This window comes from Rhinoderma darwinii, chromosome 1, assembly GCF_050947455.1.
Source record: "Rhinoderma darwinii isolate aRhiDar2 chromosome 1, aRhiDar2.hap1, whole genome shotgun sequence".
In the NCBI taxonomy this organism is placed as follows: domain Eukaryota; kingdom Metazoa; phylum Chordata; class Amphibia; order Anura; family Rhinodermatidae; genus Rhinoderma; species Rhinoderma darwinii.
In genome coordinates, this window is record NC_134687.1 from 272,973,403 (window position 1) to 272,999,815 (window position 26,413).

The 26,413-nt window shown below is 41.8% G+C and overlaps 1 protein-coding gene across 2 annotated transcripts in view; it reads right to left on the bottom strand.

Moving 5' to 3' along the window:
* The window catches only part of TPM4 (tropomyosin 4), a 112,567-nt gene extending 86,734 nt beyond the window's left edge, over positions 1-25,833 (bottom strand). The window contains exons 1-2 of one of the 2 annotated variants that reach the window (XM_075864089.1): positions 25,649-25,825; positions 5,532-5,657 (exon numbers count right to left, since the gene is read on the bottom strand). In XM_075864089.1, coding sequence (XP_075720204.1) covers positions 5,532-5,657; positions 25,649-25,762 — 240 coding nt within the window. In that variant the 5' untranslated portion in view covers positions 25,763-25,825. Of the gene's footprint in view, positions 1-5,531; positions 5,658-25,648 lie in introns of both variants that reach the window. The other variant, XM_075864057.1, reaches the window with a different exon arrangement.
* Between the last annotated feature and the right edge of the window lie 580 nt (positions 25,834-26,413).

Here is a 26,413-nt window from a genome sequence, read left to right on the forward strand (position 1 = left end):
CGTTATCTAGTGTCGAAGTCGAGAGTGTCGTCTGTGCCAAGTGTCGTCTGTGCCAAGTATTATCTGTGCAAGTGTCGTCTGTGCCAAGATTAATCTGTGCCAAGTGTCGTCTGTGCCAAATGACGTCTGTGCCAAGTATCATCTGTGTGAAGTATCTGCTACGCCACGTGTCTGCTATGCCTACTGTCTGCCACACCGAGTGTTTGCCAAATCCATCTATCCAGGTACTCGTCCCAGAGACAGTTATTGACTTTTGTTTGGCCAGTTGCTACTCTGCTACAGCGGAGTGGCCCAGTGGGTCCACATACCTCACAGCCGTGACAGTATATTGGCTTACCTGGTGCTCTATTTCACAGGTAGCCGCTCTGTTCCGAACCAGTGTTGGGTCATGTAATCTACTTGCATTGAAAGACTGACCTCTAGTTTCTACAGCAGATGCTGTAGTATACAGGGAGTCAGAACGAAGATCACGTGACCCAAATGGCGGCCCGAAACGGAGCAGCATACCGTGAAATAAAGCACTTCATCACATTTTCAAATGGGGGAAGGATAGCCAGAGTGCTTTTTAATTTTAGGAGCAATATGCTGCGACTTTGCACTGAATAATCTCCACATGGTAGCATCTGCATGGAATTTGTAAATTCTCTATATGTTTAGATGGAATTCCTCAGGGTGATCTGGTTTGTTCCCACACTCAATAAGCATACTGGCAGATGAATAGATTCTAAAGTGGTCATCCATTTAGTAAATTAAGCTTAATCATTGTCAGTTCCTCATCATTTTTCCAGATCTAGCTAGTAGTGAATAGAAAATTTTTTGTTAACAACCAAGAGCAAAAAGACAGTACAGATCTAATACTTCTCAAAGATGAGGGTTTGCTACACTTGTATCCAGTCTAGGCAATCCTGCTCTCCAGGCTGATACATGTAAGGCTAAATTCACCCCAGCTCTGTGGTGCCCGGTTGGCGTATATCCTGGGAAGATCACCCGAGGTATACGCCCGTAGGCAGGGTGTCCTTTTCACATACATTTGGCCAATATACAACAGGATCCTGCAGCCCCTACTGCATTGAAAATCATGCTTTTTAATATAACTATATAAAAAAAATTAACTATAGCGTGCTGTATACGTTTTTTTTAAATGGCAGACGTATGCAGCTGTATAGATAAGTTTCATATGTCTGACCAGTAGCTGTACTGTTTCAAATGCTGAACGTAAACATTGATTGTTGTGTGAATTTAGACTTACTTATTATACATTGCACCAAACCATCAATACAGGAGAGATCATTGTGCAGCTCACAGTGGATTGCCTATACTGATACTATTGAAGCAAACCATAAGCTGTGAGAATGCAGAAGCCTATAAATAATTGCCAAGTGCATGATTCAAGACCAGGGCTGACATGATAAGTAGCTGGCAGGGAGTTTGCTACGAGATTATGATTGTGAAGACCTTGCTGCTCCTCCCCCTCCTTCGGACATTCCATTCCTCTGACATTTGCCAGTACCTACATCATATGCAAGCACTATTGTTTGGCTCATGTGCAGCGACAGTCTAGAACGATGATGTATTTTTAACTGAAGTTGCACCCCAGCCAGAGAGAACCGGTATCTGTAAGGGTATATTCACACTACAGCGTCTGTAACGGCCGAAATTACGGGGCTGTTTTCAGGAGAAAACAGCCCCGTCATTTCAGCCGTAACGGCATGTGCAGGCGCTTGAACGCCGCGTCCAATACGGACGAAATTGGCGCTGCTTTTCATTGGTGTCAATGAATAAGGGCTCCAATTACGTCCCAAGAAGTGACAGGACACTTCTTTGACGCGGGCGTCTTTTTTACGCCCCGCCTTTTGACAGCGGGGCGTAAAAAAAATGACCGTCTGAACAGAACATCGTAAGACCCATTCAAATGAATGGGCAGATGTTTGCCGATGCTATTGAGGCGCATTTTCGGACGTAATTCGGGGCTAAAACGCCTGAATTACGTCCGTAAATAGTGTGTGTGAACATACCCTGAAGCATGAGGGAACGTAAGAGCACGTTAAGTTTGCTGGTCCCACCCAGGCTCGCCTTTTCCCTTAACTTCAAATACAAATCGGACATTGAACTTCGATCCAGAATGTTAGGTGGAGTTTGTATTCCAGAAATGTTCCGAGATAGACTGCACCCATGCGCATAACTTTTAGACTAATGTTCACTACATAGTCAGTGCTTTGGACTTCTTTTGGCCTTCAGAACCACAGCATCGTTCTACAGTAACATTGGTCCATGCAGACAGGATAACTTCTCGCAGTTGCCTAAAGTGTCCTGCCATAGAGCAAACAGCTGCCAAGAAGCAATGAACTTGGGCGGCCTCAATGCGTAGGTAAGGGCTTGTTCACATCAACATTCGGGTTCCGTTAGAGGAACCATAGCTTCCGTTTGCATTACCGTTGATTTCAATGGTTATGCTTCCATTGCTAATGGTTTCCGTTTGTCTCCGTTCCATAAGGTTTCCGTTTTTTTCGTCAGAATCAATAGTGCAGTCGACTGCGCTATTGATTTCATCAAAAAGGGTTCATCAGTTCATCTTGCGTACGCCAAATTTTGACCCTCCGATCAGCATGGTGCTCTTTTGCCCTCTGGAGTCTTGCCTTTCTGTTTCTCTTAGACAGCAATGGCACTTGAACTGGTCGTCTGCTGTTATATCCCATCCGTGCTAAGGAAGGACGAGTTGTGTGTTCGGACACGTTAGTTGAAGCACCAGTTATGTATTCAGCTGCAATTTCCTTGACTGTGCAGCACTATTTAGTCAGAAAGATTCTTGACATCCTCCTCTGACCCCTCTCATCGACAAGTTGTTGACATCCACAGGATTCCCTTTCGGTGGACATTTTCCCTTGATCACACCATTCTCGGTTTACTTTCAACACCGTTGCACAAGAAAACCCCACAAGTCTAGCACTGCTGACCATGCCTCGTTCGAAGCTGCTCAGATCGCTAGATTTTCCCATTCTAATGTGTAATAAGACTGAATCTGATCCACGGAAAACTTCCTCACTTGATTTTATGCTGCAGTCCGGGGTCATGTGTCTAATTTCCATACAGGGAAGCTCCAATCGTGAAAGGGCAAGGTTTCTAATAAAGGGGCATTTTAGTGTATGTTACATAGTTACTTAGGATGACAAAAATCCATCAAGTCCAACCTTTTCTAGATCAATTATACATCATTCATTGCTAAATTATTTATAACCCTCAATGCCATTCGTCGGTAAATAATCATCTAGTCTTTTTTTAAATGCTGACATTGTATCTGCCATCACTACCTCTTGGGGTTATAGAGTTTGACTACTCTAACTGTAAAGATCCCTTTCCTATATTGATGTCTAAATCACCTTTCCTCCACATGTAATGAATGTTTGTACAGTTTTTGTAATGAATAAATCATGTGGCAGTTCTATACATGATAATAAGATGACCTCTAAGGCGTCTAGTGTTTCATGCATGGAGTTGTTGCATCTGCACTCTCCTTTTCTTAGAAATGGTGAACAACCATTATATACTCCTGTCTACTGATCTCTATGTGCGCAGATATTTGATACAAAGTGAACGCAAGTGTGCAGGATGTCCACAGTACCTACACTTATGGCAGGTCAACAGCGCAGCCAACTGTGCTATTTCCCCTTGGGAATAACAGACTGCAGATGTCTGCCACATACGCTCTCCTTAAAGATCAGGAGCCTCCTTGGTTGGAATCTATCTTGTCCAATGGATTAGACAAAGCAGGCCACAAATTCAATCAAATTCCCTACTTTTTCGCTGGGACTTTGAAAAACCATCAGCACAAAAAAGACTATAGTACAGCAAACTGTTCTAAACATGACTTCCCTGCTCTGTCATCAAAACTTGGTAGCTGATGAAAGGAGCAATTCTTTATATAGATTATAGCGACAGATGGGTATATACTGATGTTCTCTGTATTTGCGATAAATAAGAGTTTGTACAGTATTTTTACAGTAATAGTCGGACCGTCTTTTAAACTGCTTTGGTGTGTACATCATATACTGGTGCAGTCTTCACATAACTGCTCTGCCACCGCCCTCTGGTGGATATTTGGAGAACTTTTAGAATAGTTGGAATCGCTATACAACAAACAAAAGTCACTTTATTTTTAAAACGTTATTTTTTTTATCTGTTCTCCCACATTTCCATGCACTGAACTATAGTGAACATAGATAATTACACATGCAGCATAGAGAAAGAAGCAATGTGTATAGATGAGGAAAATTTAACTGCAATCTTAAAGTCACATCAATAATCATCCATAATCTGATGCCCATAGACTCCTATGGAGCCTTATTGTATAGAGGTTTTTTTTTTTAAAGGCCTGTAATGTATTTTTCTGTTAGATTCTGTATTAATCTGTCCGAAAAAAAAAAGTTTTGCCAAGGTACATCAGACGCCGTAATACAGAGCTATTGTGGCACCATATAGAGCACTACACAGCGGTACATGGAGTGCCTATGGCTTCATAATACTGAGCAGGGTTGCCAATATTCAGCCATACAGCCATGTGAATAAGGAGGAAAATATATTAAGACTGGCGTTTCAAAAGCAAGTCTATGGCTATGTTCACATGCTGTGTTTTCAGCCGTTTTTCGGGGGCGTAAACGCCTCAAAATACGCCTGAAAAAACAGAAGATGAACGCCTACTAAAATCAGCCCATTGATTTCAATGGGAATAAAGGCGTTTCGTTCAGACGGGGCATTTTTTTACGCGGCCGTTTGAAAGCGGTGCGTAAAAAAACACCCCGTAAAAAGAAGTTCATGTCACTTCTTGAGCCGTTTTGGGAGACGTTTTTCATTGTGTCAATAGAAAAACAGCTCACAAAACAGCTAAAAAAAAAAAGCATAAAAAAAGTTTGATGCTTTAAAAATGGCTGAAAATCAGAGGCTGTTTTTACTTGAAAACAGCTCCGTATTTTACAGCCGTTTTTACTTTAGCGTGGGAACATAGCCTTAAACTAATTTACCTTGGCAGAAAATTTGCCAAATATCTTAAGAGGTGCACACCTCTTAATATATTTGGCGCATCTTTGGCTGTCTGTGCGACAGAAAAGCAAATCTGCCCTGCTATGAGCAGGTGTAGGTTTGCGGCATAACTTACGCTAGTATCTGACATAAATTATGATGAATATGCGGTTCCATGGAGGCCCGCGCCCTTTGGCTATAATCTGCCGCCTTTTGTAACCACTTTGAGAAAATTGCAACAAAAGTAAAAAATCGTACATTTTAGTGCAACCATGATGTGCGCCAAAATTTGCTACTTTTTTACACCAAAAAACTGGCCTGTTTGGTATATTCCCCCTATAGTCTTTCACACATATATTCTGGTGTAATAAATGAAATTAGTACATGAGTATTTAGTGGTATTTATTCACCACCTCTTCTTTGTGGTGGAAAAGAGCATACAGGAAATATCTCATCTACAAGATGTTAGTGGCATTTTCTGGGGTGACGGAAGGAAGTACTGTGTTTGATAGACTTACATCAGTTGCTTTTTTCTCAGCTTGCTCCAGTTTCTCCTGAGCGTCCTTCAGAGCTTCAGAGTATTTATCCAGTTCATCTTCTGTTCCTTTCAACTTCTTCTGCAATGCAACCAGTTCATCCTCCACCTAGCAATATTAAGAACAATCAGGTTACAGTATGTTTAGCCTGTATTTCCCCCCAAAAAAACTCAGTTTGAATAAAACGTAAGAGGTAAACTGTCAGGCACCATAAGAGTATGGTCAAAAAGGAAAACAATAGTAAAAAAAACAACAACAACGCAGAGCAACAGGGATTTGTAGAAGTCCCAACAGCGCATCTCTGCTTTTCTCCAGTAGTCCCTTATTCCCTCAGTAAGGATACGGTTTTTAAATGATTGTTAATGTCCGTGTGTTTTTGTAGGTAAATAGCAGTTTATTATTTAGGGCCTTTTTAGCTTAAACTAGGATTGGAGAGAAAAAAAGTTTGGGGGAATATGTTAGAAGCTTTAACTTTAAAGTCGCAAATTTTGGCACACGCCATATTTGCACTACATTTTTAGACTTTTTTTCTTCTCTCGGCACTTCCTAAAAATGGAGTGAAAAGGGTGCGGGGTTTAGAGGGAGGGACGGGCTCCAACAGTATGACAGATTTACCATAAACTGGTGTAAGTTATGGTGCAAATCTACGCCGGCTATGAACATTTCTGTCGTACGAACATACAAATATGAGCCTAATCCTCTGCTGCCGAGGATTAGTTTAAAGGGAACCTGTCACCAGCATTTCACCTATTGAACTTTACTTATCCCTCACTGGCCATTGCTATAAAAAGTTCATTGCTGTTATCCCCTCACCTAAACTCCTCCGCCGACTGTAAATAACGGTCTGCAAACATTTTGCGCCTTTTAGCGTAATAATCCGGTGTCCATTTGTGCGCACACCCAAGAAGAGGATATCAATGCACAAGCGCGGGATAGTGTGTGCGGGGGGAAGACGAGGAGCTGTCAATCAAAAGTAAGTAGGCGGGGTAAACGCGGAAAGACTTGAGGAACGAAGATTTGACTCTTTTCAAAGGAAGATTTGACTCTTTTCAAACGAAGATCTGACTCTTTTATGCTCATTAACATACGTGTGGGAACACTAAAAAACTGAATACTAAAGCTACAGAGCCGAATAAGAAGACAATTATAGGTTATATAGAAATTATTTTTCACCCACTACCACCAGGTATTGCTGGTTTAATAGGTGAAATGCTGGTGACAGGTTCCCTTTAAGACTAATGCTACCTATCCTTGTCCCTGTGTAAGGATAGTTTCAGACTCCCTTCCGTCTGTTTGTTCAGCGTATATGCCAGGAAATTCACCTGAAGTGCAAATTTTGCAAGCCAATAGACTATTAGTAGCCAGACATATGCAAAAAAAAAGTGTACCTTTTTCATACATAGTCAATATATTTCGCCATACTGTTGCCTAAATTGTATTGAAAAGCATAGTTGACTGTGCTGTATACAATTTTTTTTTATGGGAGTCAATGGAACACATGAAACTGTATAAGCAAACTGTTGCATGCAAGTGAAATCATGTTTGACTATGAAAAGGTGGCTTTACTCAGAATACGGTGAAGTTCATATTCACGACCTATGGACAGGTAGATGTAAGTTCAAGCTATATGTAAAGATAATCCCTGTTCATTGACCACCTTATGGTATATGGAAATCAAAGAGCCCCTGCTCGAGACCCCTGTTTGAGCCAGAACGGAGAAGCTTTGTGAAAGATCAGCTTCCACTCAGGCATTTCAAGCCTGTCCAAGCATTACATGATGGACGGCATGTATGTAAGGTATGGCCAGCTTTAATGTTTGTAGTGATCATAGCGGACACAAGATACCCCCCTCAGGATGAAGAAATTAGATAGTGAACCCCGTGTGGATACGGACTGGATCTGTCTGCAGTGACGTGGAATTTGTTGGCCGTATATTAACACTGGGTATATAATACAGATGCAAACTGACATCCATATGTCATATGTCATCTATAGTAAAATAAATGACCTTCTGTCTTAGGTTTCATCATCTTTAATCTAGCTTTTTGTAGACTAAATATAATACTACTGTAAAAATAGAATTTCTTCTTTAGAAGGAGCAACTGCTCCATCTATTTCACTTCAGCCGTCACACTAAACACTAATCCCGTACATATTAAAATGAGAAATGATCTCACTTTATATTGTTTCTAAATCTCCCCGAGGCTGCCACATAATACCATCCAAATTCTACTCCGAGGTCAGTTAATTCCTGCTATTGTTGGTGGGAGTGTGTGTGTCAGAAATTACCAGATGACTTAACTTGCTAGAGAATCTCGTACAATGATACCCAGTCCTAGGGCACAGCTGGCATGATCCCTGGCTATGATGAGTGGCATTCTTGTTTAGTGTATTTGTACTGGGGAACATTCCAGCTCTAGAGTTTACGGTAAATGTAAAATATAATATTATAATACTCCAAGCATACTAACTGTTGTAATGTATTTATGGATTTATCCTTTTATGTTTAAAGGGAACCTGTCACCAGCATTTTAGCGATAAAGCCAGCAATACCTGGTGAAAGTGGGTGAAAAATCATTGTCATCTAAGCTATAAATATGTTCTAAGTAAGCTCTGTAGCTTTAGTATTCCGTTTTTCAGTGGTCCCACGCGGTATGCAAATGAGCAGAAAAGAGTCAAATCTTCATCTGAAAAGAGTCAGATTTTCATTCCTCCAGCATCTCAGAGTGGACTCCACCTCCTTCTTTTTGATTGACAGCTCCTTAGCCAGTCAGGGCCAGACAGGTGGCAATGGTGGGCGGGGTTAAGAAGCTGTATCCCAGAGGGAAAAATAATTACCATAAAAGGCGGGAAGAGTTTAAACAACGATATTTACAGACAGAGGAGGACTTCAGGAAAGAAGAGAACAGGAACGCACTCTGGACAGCTGCGGCCATTGAGGGGTCAGGCGAGTTTAACAGGTAAGATGTTGATGACAGGATCCCTTTAAGCAATATATCTATATGTAGAAGTATTACATCTGACAGTCTGTAAATATGTACTCTATTTACATGTTTATTATTTTTTGGATTAGTAGGTTTGTTAAAATAATTACTTGTGGGTCAGAAAAAATAATCAGTCTATGACCCTGTTCACGTCAGAGGCTCCGTCACAGATGCCGTTGCTTTTGCCGGACAAAACAAAGTAGCATTATTTCCAGGAAAATGACGGAAACCATGACAAAGACCTGACGGAACCCATTAAAGTCAATAGGTTCTGTCTGGTACCATTGGTTTTTGTCATACAATGCATGCCGAGCTTCTGGTATTCTCGTTGTTCTGCTCCTATTATGAGAAGAGAACACCGGAACCTGTGACACAGATGTGAACACAACCTAACTTTACTGATGAGATAAAAGTAAAGGTGGACTGTATAAAGAAATTGTAATGACTCAGGCACTTCTCATTTTTCAAGACAAGGCTAGCCCCAGGTGGGCACTTGGGCAACAGAATGGGTCCCCTATCTTCTCCACCCTCGATTTGACAAGTGTAAGGGTATATGCACATAGGGTGGATACGCTGTGTAAAAGTACGCAGCGTATCTGACCTAGAACTCACAGGGAACTGCCGAAAAAATGCACCGAATTGTAGTACAGCCCATGTCACTGTTACAGCCTGTGATTGGCTGCAGCAGTCACATGGGAGGAGGCAGGGCTGCACGGAGAATAGAGGGATGCGTCACTATGGCAAAGTGGGGGGGGTAAATATAGACTTTTTTATTAAACTTAAACAAAAAAAATAGTTTTTTTTCTGATTTGGGATTTTTGCGGCGGAATTGCAGAATAAATTGATTTTAAAAAAAAAGAATTACGTTTTCTCATCTGATTTTTTTCCGCAACATGTGGGTGAGATTTGCTCGGGCATGTTAACATGTGGCTGAATTTTCCGGCTGCAGATTTTGACGCAAATTCGTTTCAATTACGCAATGAATCTGCAGCAAAATTTTCATATTTGACAGCTAATTCAGGCATTGCAAATATTACAGTGGACTTGCCGCAGATTTCAGCCTTTTCATTGCTGAAAATCCTCTTGCTTCTTGCCCCTGCTTCTCCGCGGAATAAATTCTGTACCGCAGCCTACTTTCTGCAACAGTTTTTTTTTTTGCAGTATCTGAAGTTACCTAAAAAGCCATAGAAGGTAAAGGAAAAAAAGTCTGCTGCGGATTTCCGCTGAGGACTGTCTGCAGTGGAATTCCACAGCAATTCCGCCACGGCTGAACATGCCCTTCAAATCTCATCCACTTTGCTGCTACTGTAATACTCTTCAGATTTTCCGCAATAAAATCCGTTGCGAAAAATTCACAGCTAACATACCCTTTAGGTGAATCTTGTCAGGTTTGCCTGCTGCTGATGCTGGCCCTTTTCCAAGACGTTGTGTGTGTATATATATATATATATATATATATATATATATAAATAAAGAGAAAACTTGCAGCACTCCAGTGTGAAAAAATGGTGGTTTATTCAGTCAAACACAAAGCAACGTTTCAATCCTACAATAGGACCTTTATCAAGCATGATAAATGTCCTATTGTAGGATTGAAACGTCACTTTGTGTTTGACTGAATAAACCACCATTTTTTCACACTGGATTGCTGCAAATTTTCTCTTTCTATATATGATATTCCGACCTAGGATCAGGACGACTTGCTGGGCAGCCGTACAACAGTTTTTTGTGAGTGCTGCTGCTTTCCGCCTTTCGAGATATATATATATATATATATATATATATATATATATATATATATATACTACCGTTCAAAGGTTTAGGGTCACTTAGAAATTTCCTTATTTTTGAAAGAAAAGCACAGTTTTTTTTCAATGAAGATAACATTAAATTAATCAGAAATACACTCTATACATTGTTAATGTGCTAAATGACTATTCTTGCTGCAAACATCTGATTTTTAATGCAATATCTACATAGGTGTATAGAGGCCCATTTCCAGCAACCATCACTCCAGTGTTCTAATGGTACATTGTGTTTCCTAACTGTGTTAGAAGGCTAATGGATGATTAGAAAACACTTGAAAAACTTTATGCAATTATGTTAGCACCGCTGTAAACAGTTTTGCTGTTTAGAGGAGCTATAAAACTGACTTTCCTTTGAGCTAGTTGAGAATCTGGAGCATTAAATTTGTGGGTTCAATTAAACTCTCAAAATGGCTAGAAAAAGAGAGCTTTCATGTGAAACTCGACAGTCTATTCTTGTTCTTAGAAATTAAGGCTATTCCATGCGAGAAATTGCCAAGAAACTGAAGATTTCCTACAACGGTGTGTACTACTCCCTTCAGAGGACAGCACAAACAGGCTCTAACCAGAGTAGAAAGAGAAGTGGGAGGCCCCGCTGCACAACTGAGCAACAAGACAAGTACATTAGAGTCTCTAGTTTGAGAAATAGACGCCTCACAGGTCCTCAACTGGCAGCTTCATTAAATAGTACCCGCAAAACGCCAGTGTCAACGTCTTCAGTGAAGAGGCGACTCTGGGATGCTGGCCTTCAGGGCAGAGTGGCAAAGAAAAAGCCATATCTGAGACTGGCTAATAAAAAGAAAAGATTAATATGGGCAAAAGCACACAGACATTGGACAGAGGAAGATTGGAAAACAGTGTTATGGACAGACGAATCGAAGTTTGAGGTGTTTGGATCACACAGAAAAACATTTGTGAGACGCAGAACAACTGAAAAGATGCTAGAAGAGTGCCTGACGCCATCTGTCAAGCATGGTGGAGGTAATGTGATGGTCTGGGGTTGCTTTGGTGCTGGTAAAGTGGGAGATTTGTACAAGGTAAAAGGGATTTTGAATAAGGAAGGCTATCACTCCATTTTGCAACGCCATTCCATACCCTGTGGACAGCGCTTGATTGGAGCCAATTTCATCCCAGAACAGGACAATGACCCAACGCACACCTCCAAATTATGCAAGAACTATTTAGGGAAGAAGCAGGCAGCTGGTATTCTATCTGTAATGGAGTGGCCAGCGCAGTCACCAGATCTCAACCCCATAGAGCTGTTGTGGGAGCAGCTTGACCGTATGGTACGCAAGAAGTGCCCATCAAGCCAATCCAACTTGTGGGAGGGCCTTCTGGAAGCATGGGGTGAAATTTCCCCCGATTACCTCAGCAAATTAACAGCTAGAATGCCAAAGGCCTGCAATGCTGTAAATGCTGCAAATGGAGCATTCTTTGACGAAAGAAAAGTTTGAAGGAGAAAATTATTATTTCACATAAAAAAATCATTATTTCTAACCTTGTCAATGTCTTGACTATATTTTCTAGTAATTTTGCAACTCATTTGATAAATATAAGTGTGAGTTTTCATGGAAAACACAAAATTGTCTGGGTGACCCCAAACTTTTGAACGGTAGTGTATATATAGTATCTGTGTGTGAAAAGCGGATCTCAGCACTGGAGTACTGCAGGGTGCTCAGTAAAAATGCTGTGTTTTCTCTTAATTTACATTACGGTTCTATCATCAAACACAGCAGAATGTGGGGGCTTTCAGCAGTGACACATGTAGTCATCAGCATGCCTACGGCTCAGTTCACACTTTGTATGCAGTTTGTGCAATTTTAGTTTTGATATGGGGAATGGATAAGAGGAATACACAATATAAAACGTGATTGTCCAAGTTAGGCAATCCCTTTTGCCCCTTTTGCTGCAGATTAGTCTTTGCGGATTCAGGTGAAGAGTACATCCTTCTCTCTTTTAAAACATTGCATCTCAGTCTGGCTATAGACCTCGAAACACAAAGGTCCAGCCAGAATGATGAAATATCCTGTTAGTGAAAGCAATCCGCAACGCAACACACATAACATCTGCGGATTTCATTGCGTCATTTTGCAACTCCATTGAAGTCAATGGAGAGATTCCGCCACAAGTACGCATCAAGTCCGCAACAGCCAGTGTATGCTGCGGACACCAAATTCCGCACCGCAGCCTATGGTCCGCAGCGGAGTTGTCCGCAACGTCTGCACCAAGATAACTAAAACGGTGTGGAAACCAATGGACAGACTGTCTGCTGCGGATTTCCAGTGTGGACTGTCCGCAGCGGAATTCCACTGCAATTCCGCCACGTCTGAACATGCCCTAACACCTCTTGCACACGACCGAGTTTGGGACGTGAAAAACAGTCTGTGTCTCGGCCGCATTTCCCGGCCCGACCGCAGTACAGGTGAACGGGACTCCTGGCATTTTGTGATGATAGTAGTCCCTGCTTAGCCACAGAACTGCTGTTACATACTGACAAAATGATTCAGTACAGAACAGCAGTTCCGTGGGGAGGCAGGGACTTCTAGCATCATAAAATTTCTATAATGCCAGGAGTTCCGTTCACTTGTACCGTGGCGGGCCAGGAAATTCAGCCGACACTCTGACTGTTTTTCACAGCCCGAACTCGGTCGTGTGCATGAGGTGTTAAGCCATGTTCCCATGGGTCGGATACACTGCGTAAAAATCATGCAGAGTATCAGACTTGGAACCCGCAGCACCTTCTGTCCGAAAAATCGCACATTGTGGTGCAGTTTTTCGGACTCAATTTCCGCTGAGTAAAAAAGCGCTCATACTTACTCCCTCCCTCCTTTGACGTTCGCTCCGGCCTCCTACGATGACGTTGCAGGTCATCTGATGCTGCAGCCTCTGACTGCAGCGGTCACATGGGATGAAGTGTCATCCCAGGAGGCCGGACTGCTAGAAGGAGGGCGTTCTGGGTAAGTATGTCTTTTTTTTCCGGAGTTACGATTTTTGCAGTGTAATCTCTGCGATTACGCCCCAAAAGTCATAACACTTGGCTTTCTGTTGCAAGTTTTGTATTCCCATTAAAATCAATGGGGAAAACCCGCAGCAGAAAATCAACAAAAATGCAGAAGATTTAAATTCCGCACCGCAGGTCAATTTATTAACATTTACACTGCGTTTCTTTTCCACAGCGTGGGCATGAGGATTTTCTAAATCTCATTAACTTTGCTGTTACTGTAAATGCTGCGGAATTTCCGCACAAAATTCAGTTGCGGAAATTCCGCAGCGTTTACGTTATGTGGGAATCCTGCCTAAGGGTATTAAACATTACTGTTAAACATTGATTATAACAAAGTACTTGTACACCTGCGAATATACAGCGTTTTTTCTTGCATTTTCCCTGGATAAACATCTGTTGCAGAATTTCTGCTCCCCATTGAAGTCTATGGGTCAAACATGCAGCATTTCCACACAGAACCTGAACTATAAATTAACATGCTGCGAAATTGAAAGTCGCACCGCAGAACATTTTCCACACTATTTTTCAGCCTTTTTTCCCTCAGTGTTTGGCTGAGATTTGCTAAATCTCATCCACTTTTCTGCTACTTTAAATGCTGCAGAATTTTTCGCATAGATTTCGGTTGTGGAAATTATACAGTGTTTATGACTAAGGGTGCAGTCACACGTGGCAGATATTGTTGCAGTAATTTCTGCGACTGAAAATCATTTCCATTCATCTGTATGTGGTTGTTTCTGGAGCAGGTGCATGGATTTCTGCAAGTTCCATTCAGATGAATGGAATTGATTTCTGCAAATTTCTGTGAACATAGCCCAAAGCCGCGTTTCCACGTAGCGTAAATGCTGCAGAATTTCCTCAATGGAATTCTGTGCGGAAATTCTGCAGCATTTCCAGTAGCAGCAAAGAAAGAAAACGCAGCGAAAACGTTGCGCTGCGGAATTCAAATCCGCAGCATGTCAAATTATGCTGCGTTTTCGTTCCTTTTCTGTTGCGGGTTTTCCCCATTGAATTCAATGGGGATGCAAAACCCGCAACAAATAGCCAAGTTTAGCGACTTTTGCGGTGGAATTCCGCCACAAAAATCTCAACTCAGAAAAGAAAAATAAATCATACTTAAAGAGGCTCTGTCACCAGATTTTGCAACCCCTATCTGCTATTGCAGCAGATAGGCGCTGCAATGTAGATTACAGTAACGTTTTAATTTTTTTAAAAAGAGCCTTTTTTGCCAAGTTATGACCATTTTTGTAGTTATGCAAATGAGGCTTGCAAAAGTCCAAGTGGGTGTGTTTAAAAGTAAAAGTCCAAGTGGGCGTGTATTATGTGCGTACATCGGGGCGTTTTTAATACTTTTACTAGCTGGCCGTTCTGATGAGAAGTATCATCCACTTCTCTTCAGAACGCCCAGCTTCTGCCAGATCACGCTGTGACGTCACTCACAGGTCCTGCATCGTGTCGGACACATCGGCACCAGAGGCTACAGTTGATTCTGCAGCAGCATCAGCGTTTGCAGGTAAGTAGCTACATCGACTTACCTGCTAACGCCGATGCTGCTGCAGAATCAACTGAAGCCTCTGGTGCCGATGTGTCCTCGCTCGTCTGACACGATGCAGGACCTGTGAGTGACGTCACAGCGTGATCTGGCAGAAGCTGGGCGTTCTGAAGAGAAGTGGATGATACTTCTCGTCAGAGCGCCCAGCTAGTAAAAGTATTAAAAACGCCCCGATGTACGCACATTATACACGCCCACTTGGACTTTTACTTTTAAACACACCCACTTGGACTTTTGCAAGCCTCATTTGCATAACTACAAAAATGGTCATAACTTGGCCAAAAATGCTCGTTTTTTTAAAAATAAAAACGTTACTGTAATCTACATTGCAGCGCCTATCTGCTGCAATAGCAGATAGGGGTTGCAAAATTTGGTGACAGAGCCTCTTTAAGCAGAACTCCCTGCTTCATCCTCCAGCCTGGCCTCCTTGGATGACGTTTAATCCCATGTGACCTCTGTAGCCAATCACAGGTTGCAGCGGTCACATGAGCTGCAGCGTCCTCCAGGGAGGCCGGACCAGATGGCAAAGGGGAGACGCGTCACCATGACAACGACCAGGGTAAGTATGAAGGTTTCTTGGGTCTTTTTTTTTTTAAGCTGCTTTTCGCAGAGGAATTCTATCAGAAAAACCGCACCACAATGTGCGTTTTTTAGGGTGGAATGTGGTGCGGGTTCCTAGTCGGATAGACTGCGTCGTTTTTTACACAGCATATCCGACCCGTGAAAACTCGGCCTTAGGCTTCCTTTATGGAATTTTTTTTCAATAATAACTGCATCAAAATCCCTAGCATTATTAAAATGTAACATGCGTTTTTTATGGCGTTTTTAGTGGCGTTCTTGGTGGTGTTTTTAATTCAGTGTCATTTTGTACATGCTTGTTTTAATAATGTTTTTGAATGGGAAAAACGCCTGAAAAAATGCCATACCCAGAGCATGCTGCATTTGAAAAAACTGCCCCTGACCACAAAATTGGCTCAATAACGCCAAAAACCATAACGCAGCTGCATGTAGTGCTTTTTCTATTTCACTATAGACTTTAATGTAATATCTGGACCAGGGGCTTCGCTAACACCGGACCTCCAGGGCCCAAGCTCGGGATCTTTGGCCCGGTGTCTCGGATCCCTGTGCGACTGCCACTACAGCGGTCGCACTTGCGACCGGGCCGTGGGCCCCCACACTCGTCTACAAAAATAGTAACTGTGGCCTATGTAATAAAATAGACAGCCCCTGTTACTATAGTAATACCACCATACTTACCCTCCTTCCCGAGTGCAGCGGAAGTCCTGACGTCTTCTCGCATCGTGACGTCACGGGGCTGTGCACAGGCATGAGGTAACAATGCTGGATGGTAGGTAAGTATAACAGTACTGCCTGCTGGGGTCCTGTATCTAAGCCTGCCTTTTGGTAGGCTTAGATACAGGGTATAACATTATTACACATGGACCCTCTAGCTAAGCCTACCATATTGTGGGCTTAGATACATGACCATGTATGATACGGTCTGATGGGCCATGTATCTAAGCCTACCACATTGAAGGCTTACATACAGGGCCCCAGCGGACAGTAATCTTATACCGTATAAGATTACTGTCTGCTGGGGCCCTGTATCTAAGCCTGCCTTATTGTAGGCTTAGATAAAGGGTCCAACAGACAGTAACACACATAGGCCCTGTATTTCAGCCTACTGTTGTTTTGTGTGTTTGTGATTTTTTACAGGTTCGGTCGTTGGACTACGTCGGATTCGAGGACTACTTCGATGACAGCTTATTTTATTTTCAATAAAATGGTTGATGAGGTGTAAAGGATCTGCCAGGCACAGCTTCTGTGTCAACGCCCATAGGTAATCAGTCTGCACCTGCTTCTATGTCTGTGAGACTGACTCCATCTTCCACCACTCAGGATGGCAGGCTTAGGAGTGGGAGAGCCTATCACAGCCTGGCCAGACGGAGCTAGCCCCCGCCCTCTGTCTATTTATACCTGCCTTTCCTGTTCCTCCTTGTTTGTGATTCTTCTTGTTTGGTTTCCTGGCCCTGCTGCAGCTTCTGAACTATTTGACCCTGCTTCATATTGACCCTGGCTTACTGACTACTCTCCTGCTCTGCGTTTGGTACCTCGTACACTCCTGGTTTGACTCGGCTCGTTCACCACTCTTGTTGCTCACGGTGTTGCTGTGGGCAACTGCCCCATTTCCCTTAGCTTCTGTGTACCCTTGTCTGTTTGTCTGTCGTGCACTTATTGAGCGTAGGGACCGTCGCCCAGTTGTACCCCGTCGCCTAGGGTGGGTCGTTGCATGTAGGCAGGGACTGAGTGGTGGGTAGATTAGGGCTCACTTGTCTGTTTCCCTACCCCCCATCATTACATGAGGGTTGTATGTTTTTTTTTATTTCAATAAAATATTTTTTCTATGTCTTTGTATTTTCTTTTAAACTTCATTACAACCGCCTTAGTAATGACTAGTGACTGATTGACGGCGTGCATTACTAAGGTAGCAGCTAACACTAACACCCATTATTACCCCAGTACCCACCGCCACCAGGGGTACAGGGAAGAGGAGCCAGGTACGATCCAGTACCCGACCATCTGTAGTGATGGTCGGGTACTGGGGTGGCCGAAGGCTGGTATTATTAGGCTGGGATTGGCCGGAAACAGTGGCCCTTCCCACCCTGGTAATGCTAGCCTGCTGCTGCTGTGTTGTATCTGGCTGGTTATCAAAAATGACCCCACGTCATTTTTTTTTTCTAAATGGAAAAAACGTGCGGGCCCACCCATTTTTGATAACCAGCCAGATACAACGTAGCAGCAGCAGGCTAGCACAACCCCAGGGTGGGAATGGCCAAGGTTTCCTGCCGTTCCCAGTCTAATAATACCAGCCTGCGGCCGCCCCAGTGCCCGACCATCACTACAGATGGTCAGGTACTGGATCGTACCTGACTCTTCCCGGCACCCCTGGGGGCGGTGGGTACAGGGGTAATAATGGTGGTTACCGTTTGCCTTTTCACCGGCTAACACCTAGCCTCGCTTTAGTAATGGACACTCTCAATCAGCCAGCGGCCATTAATAAGGCGGTAGTAATAAAGTTTAAAAAAATACAAGGACATAGAAGAATATTTTATTGAAATAAACCCCCCCCCACAAAACCCTTGTTAACCATTTTATTGAGAATAAAAAAGCCATAGTCGAATTAGTCCTCGAATCCGACGTAGTCCAACAACCGAACCTGTAAAAAAACAAGCACAACATTTTTTAGTAACACATAAAAAAGCAAAGCAATTATTATCTTACATTTCCTGGGTCCAGCACTGGAGCAGCAATGTCAGCGAGCTGGGCCCTATATCTAATCCTATCATGTGTGATACTGTCTGCTGAGCCACTGTATCTAATGCTATCCATAGCTATAGGGTCGTAGTGCTATAGATATGCCGTCTCCTGTATATATATATATATATATATATATATATATATATATATATATATATATATATATATATATACACAGTGACGGAAATAACTATTTGATCCCTTGCTGATTTTGTAAGTTTGCCCACTGTCAAAGACATGAACAGTCTAGAATTTTTAGGCTAGGTTAATTTTACCAGTGAGAGATAGATTATAGAAAAAAAAAAATAAAAATCACATAGTCAAAATTATATATATTTATTTGCATTGTGCACAGAGAAATAAGTATTTGATCCCCTACCAACCATTAAGAGTTCAGCCTCCTCCAGACCAGTTACACGCTCCAAATCAACTTGGTGCCTGCATTAAAGACAGCTGTCTTAAATGGTCACCTGTATAAAAGACTCCTGTCCACAGACTCAATTAATCAGTCTGACTCTAACCTCTACAACATGGGCAAGACCAAAGAGCTTTCTAAGGATGTCAGGGACAAGATCATAGACCTGCACAAGGCTGGAATGGGCTACAAAACCATAAGTAAGACGCTGGGTGAGAAGGAGACAACTGTTGGTGCAATAGTAAGAAAATGGAAGACATACAAAATGACTGTCAATCGACATCGATCTGGGGCTCCATGCAAAATCTCACCTCGTGGGGTATCCTTCATCCTGAGGAAGGTGAGAGCTCAGCCGAAAACTACACAGGGGGAACTTGTTAATGATCTCAAGGCAGCTGGGACCACAGTCACCAAGAAAACCATTGGTAACACATTACGCCGTAATGGATTAAAATCCTGCAGTGCCCACAAGGTCCCCCTGCTCAAGAAGGCACATGTACAGGCCCGTCTGAAGTTTGCAAATGAACATCTGGATGATTCTGAGAGTGATTGGGAGAAGGTGCTGTGGTCAGATGAGACTAAAATTGGGCTCTTTGGCATTAATTCAACTCGCCGTGTTTGGAGCAAGAGAAATGCTGCCTATGACCCAAAGAACACCGTCCCCACTGTCAAGCATGGAGGTGGAAACATTATGTTTTGGGGGTGTTTCTCTGCTAAGGGCACAGGACTACTTCACCGCATCAATGGGAGAATGGATGGAGCCATGTACCGTCAAATCCTGAGTGACAACCTCCTTCCCTCCATCAGGACATTAAAAATGGCTCGTGGCTGGGTCTTCCAGCACGACATTGACCCGAAACATACAGCCAAGGCAACAAAGGAGTGGCTCAAAAAGAAGCACATTAAGGTCATGGAGTGGCCTAGCCAGTCTCCAGACCTTAATTCCATCGAAAACTTATGGAGGGAGCTGAAGATCCGAGTTGCCAAGCGACAGCCTCGAAATCTTAATGATTTACAGATGATCTGCAAAGAGGAGTGGGCCAAAATTCCATCTAACATGTGTGCAAACCTCATCATCAACTACAAAAAATGTCTGACTGCTGTGCTTACCAACAAGGGTTTTGCCACCAAGTATTAAGTCTTGTTTGCCAAAGGGATCAAATACTTATTTCTCTGTGCAAAATGCAAATAAATATATATAATTTTGACAATGTGATTTTCAGTTTTTTTTTAAATATAATCTATCTGTCACTGGTAAAATTAACCTAGCCTAAAAATTCTAGACTGTTCATGTCTTTGACAGTGGGCAAACTTACAAAATCAGCAAGGGGTCAAATACTTATTTCCTTAACTGTATATACACACACACATACATACATACACACACGCACACACTTTTTTTTGGGGGGTGAACATATTTCATTACAAGGATAATTACTGCTGGGGCCCCGTATCTAAGTCTATCATGTGTGATACTGTCTGCTGGGGCCATGTATCTAAGCCTATTATGTATGATACTATATGCTGACACAATGCATCCAATTCTATCCAGCGGTGTAGCTATAGGAGCCTTAGTCTTATAGATACGCCATCTCCGATATGTATGTAAAAAAATTTTCTTTTTCGGGAGGGTGGATAAATATATGTCTTGGATCTTTTAAGATCCTAGCAACACCCCTGATCTGGACGCAAAAACGCTGTTACAAACACCACGAAAACGCACAAAAAGAATGCAATACGCTGTGTGTGTGAATCACATAATGGACAGATTTGCACCTCTTCAGTGTTTTGCGCATACTCCTAGTTTTGGCTTACAAATACTGATGTAAATATTCACCTAAATACTACTGTGTGAAAGTGTCCATAGACTTGATTCACATGGATATTTTAGGGGGCCTAATGCACACAGGACAGAAATGCTGTGGAATTTCCATTCACAATTTCTGTGAGGAAATTCCGTAGCGTATTACAGGAGCTGAAAAGTGGATAAGATTTGAACAAATCTCCTCCAAATGCTGCGGAAAAAAATACGCAGAAAACATGCGGTGCAGATTCTCAATCTGCAGCATGTGAATTTATGTAGTGTAAACGCTGCAGAATTTTCGCACAGAAATTCCTGACGGAAATTGCGCAGCATTTCCGCTTCATGTGCATGTAGCCTTAGAGGACTAAATTCTTCCATGGAGTATTATCCAACTCCCATAAGGGGAAGACTTGATTATATGTCACGACTATCTTTCCGCATTACCCAGTTCCCCATCACATCTGATACGATCCCTGTGTAATAGTGTCACAATGGAATATTCAGGACATTTTATTTCTTAATGCAAGAAACTTGTACATGAAAGCAAAAGATCCTATAGATATTGAAGCTGAAAACATGTAGTTGTCATGTCCAAGTTCATGAACAGACACATTTTTAAAACCTTTAAAACCTTAATAAACTAACTCCCCCGTATTTTTTGCGTAGAATTCCTGGAGTTGGTCAGATTACATTGCTGAGATTTAAGCAGATGGCTTAAAATCAACCCATAGCTTAGTCGACTTCTTTACCAAAAAAGGAAGGGAATTTGCTATTCTACTGTCAAGTAGGCATAAACAAAGTCATTTGGCATGTACCCAAACTAAAAGATAGACACATCACAGACAATACTTGTAGCAGTATTAACTACACTATTAAAACAGAAAGTCAGGCATTAGAGGATTTATTCTTTTTTAAGTGATTATCTTACAATGCTGTGTTTATTAAAAGCTAAAACTTTGCTGTATAGGATGCACTGTATACAATAGAAAAAGAGGCCAATATGTTTTAAAACTTCCATTTCAAATGATCAAAGGTAATGTTTAGAGTTTATGCACATTCCCATAAAGGGGTTGTCCAGTCCCTAAAAATTGTTGGCCTATCAGGATAGGCCATCAAATATCTGATCTGTCAGGGTCCGACTCCCAGGACCCCACCAATCGGCTGTTTTGAAGTGCGCAGCTTTTGTATGAGCGTTGTAACCCCTTTTTTTCTTATCTGCTCATACTGTGAATCGCCGACACGCATGTAGTGGCAGTTCACATTATTACAGCCTTCTCTCATTCACTTTAATGTAATACTATGAACTGCCGCTACAAGTGTTTCAGCGATTCACAGTACGACCAGATAAGGAAAGAAGGCGAAGCAGCGCTCGAACAAATGCTGCGCCCCTTCAAAACAGCTGATTGGTGGGGTCCTCGGAGTCGACCGATAATATATTGATGGCCTATCCTGAGGAGAGGCTATCAATTTTTAGGAACTAGAAACCCCTTTAAAGGCTATGCACACCTTTTTCTTTTAATTAAAGGGAACCTGTCACCAGCATTTCACCTATTAAACCAGCAATACCTGGGGTATAGTGGGTGAAAAATCATTTCTATGTAACCTATAATTATCTTCTAAGATGGCTCTGTACCTTTAGTATTTAGTTTTTTAGTGTTCCTTTGCCGTATGCTGATGAGCATAAAAGAGTCACATCTTCCTTTGAAAAGAGTCATGTCTTCATTCCTCAAGCCTTTCTGAGTTAACCCGCCTCCTTACTTTTGATTGACAGCTCCACGCCTCACCACAGCACACATGAAATCCCATGCTTGCGCATCGATGTCCTGTTCTGGTGCGTGCGCACAATGGGACACCATGGCGGCGCATGTGCAGTAACTAGATTTGAGGCCCGGACGAAGCAGGGAAGGGTATCGAACCATACATGATGGGCGCATGCATGCTATCTCAGACAAGATCTTGGCATCCACTGCGGGCCAGTTTTTGGTGGTGGGCAGGCATAAGAGGAGGACGAATGAGATTGCTGGATTATTACCATAAAAGGCGCAAAATGTTTGCAGACTGATATTTGAGGTCGGAGGAGGAGTTTAGGAGAGGGGATATCGGCAATGAACTTCTGACAACAGCGGCCAGCGAGGGGTGAGGAGAGTTCAATAGGTGAAATGCTGGTGACAAGTTCCCTTTAAAGGCTATGGAAACCTGACTGACGGCTTTGGTGAAAGCGGGTCCTGCGTGTCTCTGACACGGACACGCAGGATCCACCTGTTATCGATCACATCTACGTTATGAACTTAGAATTGATCAATAACTGGTGGATCCTGCGTATAAGCTATCTCAAATTTTTTTTATCAAAACTAATTACGAAGTTGCCTAAACACTATAATACATTAAGTAAAGAACAAAAAAAAAAGTCTTCAAAGGTTTCAATATCCTTTAAATGTATATTTTAGGGCCTGTTCAAATCATCGTCGGGTTCCGTTGGTTCTGCTAGACCTTTTCGCCAGAGGAACCAATCAACGGAAAGTGAAACGGAAAACCTCCCGTTGCAAATGGTTTCCGTATCGTAAGGTTTTAAATTTTTTTGCGGAAACAGTAGCGCAGTCGACTATGCTATTTAAAAAAAACGGAAACCTTACAGAACAGAGACAAACGAAAACCATTAGCAGCGGAAGCAATACCATTGAAATAAATGGTAATGCAAACGGAAGCTATGGTTTACGTTTGCCTTTACGTTGATGGGTTCCTCCTGACAGAAAGGTTGAGCGGAACCCATCAACGGAATCCTAATGCTGATCTGAACACCCCCCTATGTTAGTCGATGGGGCCGTTCAGACAGCATGTGGCCGTTTTTCGCACATCACGCACCCGTTGAAGTCAATGGGTGCGTGAAAATCACGCGCAGCACATTGAAGCACTTCCATGTGTCGCACGTGATTTGCGCAACAGTAGATCAAGAAATGAAGGAAAAAATAAACATCAAAACCGCGTGTCATAAGGATTGGATAATGGTGAAAATCATGCAGCCACGCAGCAAACACTTATGACACACGGAACTGCAACGCGCAAAAAAAGCAGCGTTTTTTGCGCGCGCAAAACACACACGTTCATGTGAATAAGGCCTAACACAGAGGATCACCATAATATAAATCACATCTAAGTTAATGAACTTAAATGTGATCGTAATTATGGAGATCCTGTGTGTTTTAGACGCACACAGGACCCACTCTCAACCGAGCCGTCACTTCAGTTAAACTAACGGATACAGCTAATAGCGTTTGATGCAGCTTCTATGTATAGAGAATACATAGAAGCTGCAACTGAAAAATGATTTTAATAAAAGTCAATTTAATAATAATGATAATAATAGTAATAATTAAAAAAAAAAGCCTACAAAAGGTGTCCATAGCATTTAAGGAGGCACCGCAAAGCTGCACACACACTACAGGGTCTTTATTTTATATAATTGTATTGTATAAAAGGGGATTTATTCAATGCTTTCTATGGTTTTTAATAATTAAGGTTGTGCCCTCATTTTCCTCATTACCTAATATGTGCTAAATTAATACTTTGTTTCTGAGAGCTAGTGTTGGGGATTGGTGCATAGTTATGTATGTGTATATTGAAATAATAAGATAAGTAATGCAACTGTATAATTTTTTTTACTGACCTGTCAAATGGATACCAACTGTATATTTATTTTGATAGATCTATTAAATGCATTCTTCAAAAAAAAAGAAGAAAAAAAAGAGTATACAGTTGGTATGCAACTGGTAGTCCGACGAGTTGTCAAATTATTCATAAATTAGCATGTAACATGTTTGAGATTAACTACCTGATCACGGAGGAACGGAGGAGGATTGTGGAGTAATGGGGGCACCTACAAAGAAAAAATTATCTGTACTGGAATCAGGGAGAAACCAGCTATAAAGGTATGGAGCCAGATTAACTTTTCTGGGAACAGGTCCATGACAGGTCCTCTTTAAGTGTTTCGGTTAGCCAAATGACCCCCAAAAATGTATTTACACTGTTTTAGCTACTAGGAGTACGGACCTGTAGCTGTAATATGCTGCTCTTACATAGGACAGCATATTTAGTTGACAGATCCGCTTTAAATATATACAATATATGTAGATTTAAAAAGCACACTATGTTCTGTTAAATGTATGTTACAAACTTTTCGCTGCTCAATAGAAAGTTATGGGTATGTAACAGTAATAAAGCCCCATCTATATAAGCAGATAGTCTCTGCACGCTTCCTTGGTTAGTTTTTTTTTTTTGTTTTATTAGATAATGTAGTGTCAGGGTATTTTTTTGATAAATTTCTCCCTCTATATTATTTTTTTGTGTGCTTATAACAGAAATTGTTTAGAACAGCTAGTATGTTCATCTGTTATGTTTTTACCATACAGCAATCTAGAAAATCACAGTTTATAGAAGGCGGCAACAAAATTAAAATTTTATTTTTATTTCTTTTTTTTAACATCTCAGACACCCGATTTTAGGCACTGCAAAAATAAAAGACTACTCAATTGCTTAGTGTGTCGACTTAAGATGTGTAATCTGAACACAGTCTGGTCAGGTGTCATGTGGTGAAAGCAGATCACAGTTGATAAAGTAGGAGTAGGATGTCTGCTAATGACTTTGAGATTTCCCAGCAATTCCATCTCCAATCCAAATACTATAAATACAATATTAAAGAGCTTCTAAAGAATAAAAGTAATATAAAAAAGCACTAGACATGCTTGTACTTCCAAATATAGTTAAAATTTGGTTCCCAATCCCTGGTCCGGTCTAAGGACCTGGGAGGCAGGGCTAAAGTTTTTACACGTACTGGTCCTTATAGTCTGCTCTATGGACCAGATACACACATAGATTTCTCTATCCAGAGCAACCAGATTAGAGATCAAACTTTAAGATAAGTGAATATTAGGAGAAGCAATTGAGATTGTTTGCACTCACTGTTAAAATCTATAAAATCGTACTCCCCAAAGTGGACTCGAAGAAGGTGTAGGGCAAAAAAACTGCTCCTGTGTTTCCGTTATAGCATCTATATATCACGATATAGCTCATCTAGTACTCTGCTATTCAAACCATATTTACTAAAGCATATTGAGTCATTTCCTTTACATTTGTAGTAATCCATGTGCTTAGAAGATTTTGAGTTTAAACAGTTTGAAATAGAACTTTGCAGTTTAATGCCCAGTTTTCGGCTTGAATACATACCTGTTTACACTTATCCTCTGCTGCTTTTTTATCGGCTTCAGCTTGCTCTGCCCTGTCTATGGCATTCTCCTTATCCAGCTTCAGCATCTGCATCTTCTTCTTAATCGCCTCCATCCTGACTGGAGTTTGTAGCCTGGCTGCAGAGAGGGAGAGAACAGGACCTGGTGCAGGAGAAGACTGTCTGAACTGAGCAGAGCACAACTGGAGGAGGATAATCTACAAGCAGCTTTAAACTCACAATGAAATCATTGGATGGTTTACTCCCTTGAGACCCTTTCCAAGGAGAGACTTGGACTCAATTCAACTCCGAAATCCACAGCCCTAAACCAGTCACCTTATTTGGGATTGATTTTGCTGTAAAGGCGAAAAGAAAAGATTTGGTTTCCATTTTTAACCTTCTGACAACAGCGAGCGCACTGACAAATGAACACATGCCACAGATAAGGCTTATTAGCATATCTGGGTATATTTGTCCAGTGTGATCAGCTGCCCTGTGGTGCATGTCGTCAAGTCATAGGAATAAAAGCAAACAGTAATAACACAGCCTTTGTAGTGCCTACTGCCCATCGAATTACTTTCTCATAAAACGGCTCTGCAATAGTGTCTTTTTTAACCCTTTAATAGCTGGACTTGGGGCATACCCTTTGAATTGTGCCTGGCCTTTTACAACTTATTCCACTATGTCCTAATAAATGTGCCACCACCACCTTATTTGGGATGGGCATAATAATACGTTTTGGTTTGTTTTGGCATTACTGCTGGCCT